This window comes from Pseudorasbora parva, chromosome 9, assembly GCF_024679245.1.
Source record: "Pseudorasbora parva isolate DD20220531a chromosome 9, ASM2467924v1, whole genome shotgun sequence".
Classification (NCBI taxonomy): domain Eukaryota; kingdom Metazoa; phylum Chordata; class Actinopteri; order Cypriniformes; family Gobionidae; genus Pseudorasbora; species Pseudorasbora parva.
This window is the reverse complement of record NC_090180.1, coordinates 49,046,267-49,053,270: the sequence shown is the minus strand read 5'-3', so window position 1 is coordinate 49,053,270 and position 7,004 is coordinate 49,046,267. Positions and strand designations below refer to the sequence as shown.

Below are 7,004 nucleotides of genomic sequence, written 5' to 3'. Positions count from 1 at the left end.
GTATGACTTATGTCATGATTTTGACTTGTTATAGTTGTAACTTGGTAAATCATAATATTTACTCAATATACCATAATTATGATTTTACCAAGCGTGATTTTTTACTTACGAGATGGAAATGTGTGGAAGGAATGAGTTTTCTGTGATTTCTGCAGGATTTCTGAAGCTTTATAAGAGCAATTATAGAACATAATGTAATGGATAAACTGAAGGAAATGATGTTCTCTAATGTAAATGAGTTGTGTTAGTGACACTTCCATCACATCTCCATCACTTTTTCATTCATTTGACCCAAAACAGCTTAAAGTGTGAGATGATGTGAAAGTGGTTTTATGATTAAAGCATGAACAGAAATCTGCTAATGTGTTCCTAAAGATGAGTTCACACCCAATGATGATGTTTGCTCCTGATTTAATCATAAACTCTTCATTTAGTTGAGTTTCTCCGAACACAAGAGCTCATTTCTTCATTCTGCTGTCGTTAATGTGTCCTGATTGAAGGATGTGTAGAGTCTGGAGAACACAAATCCTGAGGAAGAACATCTACATTTATGGCCTTATGAAATCGGCTTTAATTTAACTTTGGTGGAAACTTTATTTCATCTTCTGAACACAAATGAAGATATTTGAGATGGACAGATTTCTGTCCTCCATTGACAGGCTAAGTAACTTCCACTGACGCTTCAGGAAGCTGATAAAGAGAAACGGATCCGTACGGATGGAGCGGATTATTCCAGATGTTCTGAAGAGACTCCGTGGCTTTATATGAGGAAGGAAAGGCTGACGGGTTTGAGCGACATTAGGGAGGAAACGATCGCAGGATTCTCATTAATGGAGAACTGGCCCTTTAAGAGTCGGACCTACTGTTGATTTATTCAGACAAAATCACGACATTATACAGTAAATTACGGTTTTTTTGAATGGATTCTGTGTCACAGAAAGCATAGGGCCCTAATTTAATGTCATCAAATTGACTTTCTGATCAAATTGCGAATTTTCTTAAGACCCGCGGAAACCCAGGACTTTTAAACTCATAATTTCGACGGGAATGGGCTTACATAAAATTCTGACTTTACATCACGCAATTCTGAGGAAAACAATGGCCTTATATAAGTAATTAAACGATTAAATCACTGTTGTTAGTTCTTTATTATGAATCCTGTCAGAAGCTCCTCTCGCGAGATCCAGCCGAGGTCTCGTTCAGGGCAGGGCCACTGTGGAAGTCTCGCGAGGTTTCGCCGAGCTCTCGTGTTGTTGTTGTTGTGGTGAAGATGGCGGCGGCAGGCACAGAGGCCCCGGACTCCTGGTATCTGGCTCTTCTCGGTTTCGCAGAACATTTCCGAACCTCCAGTCCTCCCAAAATCCGCTTGTGTGTGCACTGCCTGCAGGCCGTGTTCCAGTTCAAGCCGCCGCAGAGAGTGGAGGCCCGGACGCATCTACAGCTGGGCTCGGTGCTCTACCACCACACGAAGAACAGCGAGCTGGCCCGCACGCACCTCGAGAAAGCGGTGAGAGCGCGCAGGAAAGCCCGAGGCTTCAGCCAAGCGACAAGGCCGCAGTCCCGGGCATGATGTTATTGTTATGATTGATGGTTGAGGGTTAGTTCACCCAAAAATGAAAATCATGTCACTAACTCCTCTCCCTAATGTCGCTCCACACCCGTAAGACCTCCGTTCATCTTCATAACACCGTTTAAGATATTTTATATTTAGTCCGAGAGCTTTTCTGTTACTTCAATGAAAGGTAATGCACACTATACTGTCCATGTCCAGAAAGGGAATAAAAACATCATCACAGTAGTCCATATGAGACATCAGTGGGTTAATTAGAGTCTCTTGAAGCATCCAAAATACATTTGGGTCCAAAAACTAAGACTTTATTCAGCATTGGCTTCTCTTCCATGTTTGTGTTCAATCCTCAAATAAAGATTTGAACGGTTATGAATCAGCGAATTGATTCATGATTCGGATCGCGTGTCAAACTGCTGAAATCGCTGACTCATAACCGTTCAAATCTTTATTTGAGGATTGAACACAAACGCGGAAGAGAAGCCAATGCTGAATAAAGTCGTAGTTTTTGTTATTTTTGGACCCAAATGTATTTTGGATGCTTCAAGAGACTCTAATTAACCCACTGATGTCTCATATGGACTACTGTGATGATGTTTTTATTCCCTTTCTGGACATGGACAGTATAGTGTGCATACACTTGCATACGCTCTCGGACTAAATATAAAATATCTTAAACTGTGTGTGAAGATGAACGGAGGTCTGACGGGTGCGGAGCGACACTAGGGAGAGGAGTTCATTTTTTGGGGAACTAACCCTTTAACTCATTCTAACAGATGCGATGTTGAAATACGTTCAAGTGCTATTGATTTAAACAGATTATTATTAATCATACAATGAAAGAACCTCTTGTGTTTTTCCACTTTGTCACTAATAAATGTGATATTTGATTTTCCTGTGATGGTCTAATGTCTCTTTCTGTCTCTGTTTCAGTGGCTTATCTCACAGCAAGTATCCTTTACCGCATTATGAAGCAATTGTCCGCTTGTGTTGAGGTTGTGGTGTGTGAGTGTGTGATGTTGTATATATATATATTCTGTATTTTTACTTTTTATTCATTTTCGTTATTTTTCCCTTTTCCATTGTTGCACTTTGAGATTCTTCGGAATGAAAACTGCGTTATAAATAAAATCTATTATTATTATTATTGGAGCTTTCCTTAGCGCAGGTGTGCAGGTAGCGCAGTTTGAGGATGTGAAGTTCGAGGCGGCGAGCCTCCTGTCAGAGCTGTACTGCCAACAGGTGAGTTAGACATTTACACCCCATTAAATCATTCTAATATTATAAACAAAACCTAGAATACTGTCTAATGGCTGCTCTGTCAAGCCCTCGTCTCACACACACACACACTCGTCGTCAGTCAGGAACCTGGGTGTGCTCTTTGATACCAGTCTCTCATTTGAAAGCCACGTTTCTAGATTATTGTAATGCTCTACTGGGTGGTTGCCCTGCTCGCTTAATAAACAAACTCCAGCTGGTCCAAACCGCAGCAGCTCGAGTTCTGACTAGAACGTACTACATACAGTATTGTTCAAAATAATAGCAGTACAATGTGACTAACCAGAATAATCAAGGTTTTTCGTATATTTTTTTATTGCTACGTGGCAAACAAGTTACCAGTAGGTTCAGTAGATTGTCAGAAAACAAATGAGACCCAGCATTCATGATATGCACGCTCTTAAGGCTGTGCAATTGGGCAATTAGTTGAATTAGTTGAAAGGGGTGTGTTCAAAAAAATAGCAGTGTGGCATTCAATCACTGAGGTCATCAATTTTGTGAAGAAACAGGTGTGAATCAGGTGGCCCCTATTTAAGGATGAAGCCAACACTTGTTGAACATGCATTTGAAAGCTGAGGAAAATGGGTCGTTCAAGACATTGTTCAGAAGAACAGCGTACTTTGATTAAAAAGTTGATTAGAGAGGGGAAAACCTATAAAGAGGTGCAAAAAATGATAGGCTGTTCAGCTAAAATGATCTCCAATGCCTTAAAATGGAGAGCAAAACCAGAGAGACGTGGAAGAAAACGGAAGACAACCATCAAAATGGATAGAAGAATAACCAGAATGGCAAAGGCTCAGCCAATGATCACCTCCAGGATGATCAAAGACAGTCTGGAGTTACCTGTAAGTACTGTGACAGTTAGAAGACGTCTGTGTGAAGCTAATCTATTTTCAAGAATCCCCCGCAAAGTCCCTCTGTTAAAAAAAAGGCATGTGCAGAAGAGGTTACAATTTGCCAAAGAACACATCAACTGGCCTAAAGAGAAATGGAGGAACATTTTGTGGACTGATGAGAGTAAAATTGTTCTTTTTGGGTCCAAGGGCCACAGGCAGTTTGTGAGACGACCCCCAAACTCTGAATTCAAGCCACAGTACACAGTGAAGACAGTGAAGCATGGAGGTGCAAGCATCATGATATGGGCATGTTTCTCCTACTATGGTGTTGGGCCTATTTATCGCATACCAGGGATCATGGATCAGTTTGCATATGTTAAAATACTTGAAGAGGTCATGTTGCCCTATGCTGAAGAGGACATGCCCTTGAAACGGTTGTTTCAACAAGACAATGACCCAAAACACACTAGTAAACGGGCAAAGTCTTGGTTCCAAACCAACAAAATTAATGTTATGGAGTGGCCAGCCCAATCTCCAGACCTTAATCCAATTGAGAACTTGTGGGGTGATATCAAAAATGCTGTTTCTGAAGCAAAACCAAGAAATGTGAATGAATTGTGGAATGTTGTTAAAGAATCATGGAGTGGAATAACAGCTGAGAGGTGCCACAAGTTGGTTGACTCCATGCCACACAGATGTCAAGCAGTTTTAAAAAACTGTGGTCATACAACTAAATATTAGTTTAGTGATTCACAGGATTGCTAAATCCCAGAAAAAAAAAATGTTTGTACAAAATAGTTTTGAGTTTGTACAGTCAAAGGTAGACACTGCTATTTTTTTGAACACACCCCTTTCAACTAATTGCCCAATTGCACAGCCTTAAGAGCGTGCATATCATGAATGCTGGGTCTCATTTGTTTTCTGAGAATCTACTGAACCTACTGGTAACTTGTTTGCCACGTAGCAATAAAAAATATACTAAAAACCTTGATTATTCTGGTTAGTCACATTGTACTGCTATTATTTTGAACAAGACTGTATTATGGCCAGTTTTGTGTTGGTGTGTACTGTCCGTGACTTCTGCTCTTCTGTCTACTAGAACTTGGTTGATTCTGCGAAGCCGCTGTTACGGAAGGCCATCCAGATCTCGCAGCAGACGCCCTATTGGCACTGCAGGCTGCTGTTTCAGCTGGCGGTACGTCACGCTTCGTTACCTGTGAGTGTGTAGTAAACATCATTATAAGAGCTGTGTTGTTCTGCAGCAACTTCACACGCTGGAGAAGGATCTGGTGTCGGCCTGCGATCTGCTGGGGGTCGGAGCCGAGTATGCCAGAGTCGTGGGATCTGAATACACACGGTTCGTTACATCACATCACATCGAGCTTCACACTAGGGATGGATGGAAGTCGAGTAGACGATCCGTGGGTGACGTCTTTAATGAACAAATAAGCCTGAGCTGAGCCGTGAAGGTTATCGCTCCTACATCACAGCTTCTGCATCAGTTCTGTTGTCTTATGGCCGTTATATTTCTCACAGATTTCTGCTCGTTCTGACTAAGATACAGATAAAGAAGCACAATAAAGATCACATGAATATGAATGCATTAGTGAGTGATTAACTCTACCTGCCGCGTCTCTAATAGTGAAGCTGAGAGTTTAGTTATCAAGAAATATATGCTAGAACTCTTCAGTTTCTAAGCCATTTTACTGATAAATCACAGAACACTGTTGATACATTTCTGCGCTACTGAAGGGTTGTGTGTGTGTGTGTGTGTGTGGGGGGGGGGTTAATATGTTAAACTGTGTGTGAAGATGAGCGGAGGTCTTACGGGTGTGGAGCGACATTAGGGAGAGGAGTTCATTTTTTGGTGAGTCGATTAATCGGTGCAAACCCTACTTCACACATGATAATGATTAAACTTTGTGTTTTCAGAGCGCTCTTCCTGCTGAGCAAAGGCATGGTGAGTGTGTGTTCTCGTCCGAGTTATTCGCTGCGATCCGTGTGGCGTTGGTTGCGGTACTAAGGCGGTTTTATATCTCTGTAGCTGCTGTTGATGGAGCGTAAGCTGCAGGAGGTTCATCCGCTCCTGACGCTGTGTGGGCAGATCGTGGAGACCTGGCAGGGAAACCCCATCCAGAAGGAGTCCCTGCGCGTGTTCTTCCTGGTGCTGCAGGTGACGCATTACCTGGACGCCGGACAGGTGAGAGCCGACACACTCACACACACACATTTGTTTTTGTGAAATGTGGGGACATTCCATAGGCGTAATGGTTTTTGTACCGTACAAACCGTATTTACCATCCCCTTACACTGCCCCTAAACCTACCCATCACACACACACACACATACACTGCCCCTAAACCTACCCATCACACACACACACACACACACACACACTGCCCCTAAACCTACCCATCACACACACACACACACACTGCCCCTATACCTACCCATCACACACACACACACACACACACACACACACACTAAACCTACCCATCACAGGAAACATTCTGCATTTTAACTTTCTCATAAAAACTCCTCCTGTGTGATTTATAAGCCTTTTGTAAAGTGGGGCCATGGGTAATGTCCTCATATTTCACCCTCTCCTGTAATACCTGTGTCATACCCATGGCATTATACACATTTGTGTCCTCATATGTCACAAAAACACGCCCGCACACACACACACACACACACAGGGGATCTATGAGACCCTTTACAGATGTAGTAACAGGGCTCGACATTAACGCTTGTCCGGGGATTTTTTTTAGAATTTTACTTGCCATAGGACAGCTCCATAAACTATTCATTAATATTTAGTTACTCATATTGTAGATGCAATATTGACCGTTTTTTGTTTTAGCATCGAAAAATAAATCTACACTAAAGGGGCGGAGTCTGTCAGCAGTCGTGGGTGGGGTCTACACTAATGGGGCGGAGTCTCACAAGTCATGGGTGGGGTCTACACTAATAGGGCGGAGTCTCAACAGTCGTGGGTGGGGTCTACACTGATGGGGCGGAGTCTGTCAGCAGTCGTGGGTGGGGTCTACACTAATGGGGCGGAGTGTCAGCAGTCGTGGGTGGGGTCTACACTAATGGGGCGGAGTCTCACCAGTCGTGGGTGGGGTCTACACTAATAGGGCGGAGTCTCAACAGTCATGGGTGGGGTCTACACTGATGGGGCGGAGTCTGTCAGCAGTCGTGCGTGGGGTCTACACTAATAGGGCGGAGTCTCAGCAGTCGTGGGTGGGGTCTACACTAATAGGGCGGAGTCTCGGCAGTCGTGGGTGGGGTCTACACTAATGGCGTGGACCGTCACC

General features: G+C 43.2%; 1 protein-coding gene across 2 annotated transcripts in view; it reads left to right on the top strand.

The window, feature by feature from the left end:
* Positions 1-1,237: 1,237 nt before the first annotated feature.
* The window catches only part of mau2 (MAU2 sister chromatid cohesion factor), an 11,269-nt gene continuing 5,502 nt past the window's right edge, over positions 1,238-7,004 (top strand). Inside the window, exons 1-7 of one of the 2 annotated variants that reach the window (XM_067452926.1) lie at positions 1,238-1,507; positions 2,501-2,518; positions 2,744-2,809; positions 4,781-4,876; positions 4,944-5,038; positions 5,614-5,641; positions 5,726-5,881. In XM_067452926.1, the coding sequence (XP_067309027.1) occupies positions 1,271-1,507; positions 2,501-2,518; positions 2,744-2,809; positions 4,781-4,876; positions 4,944-5,038; positions 5,614-5,641; positions 5,726-5,881 (696 nt within the window). In that variant the 5' untranslated portion in view covers positions 1,238-1,270. The remainder of the gene's footprint in view (positions 1,508-2,500; positions 2,519-2,743; positions 2,810-4,780; positions 4,877-4,943; positions 5,039-5,613; positions 5,642-5,725; positions 5,882-7,004) is intronic. The other variant, XM_067452927.1, reaches the window with a different exon arrangement.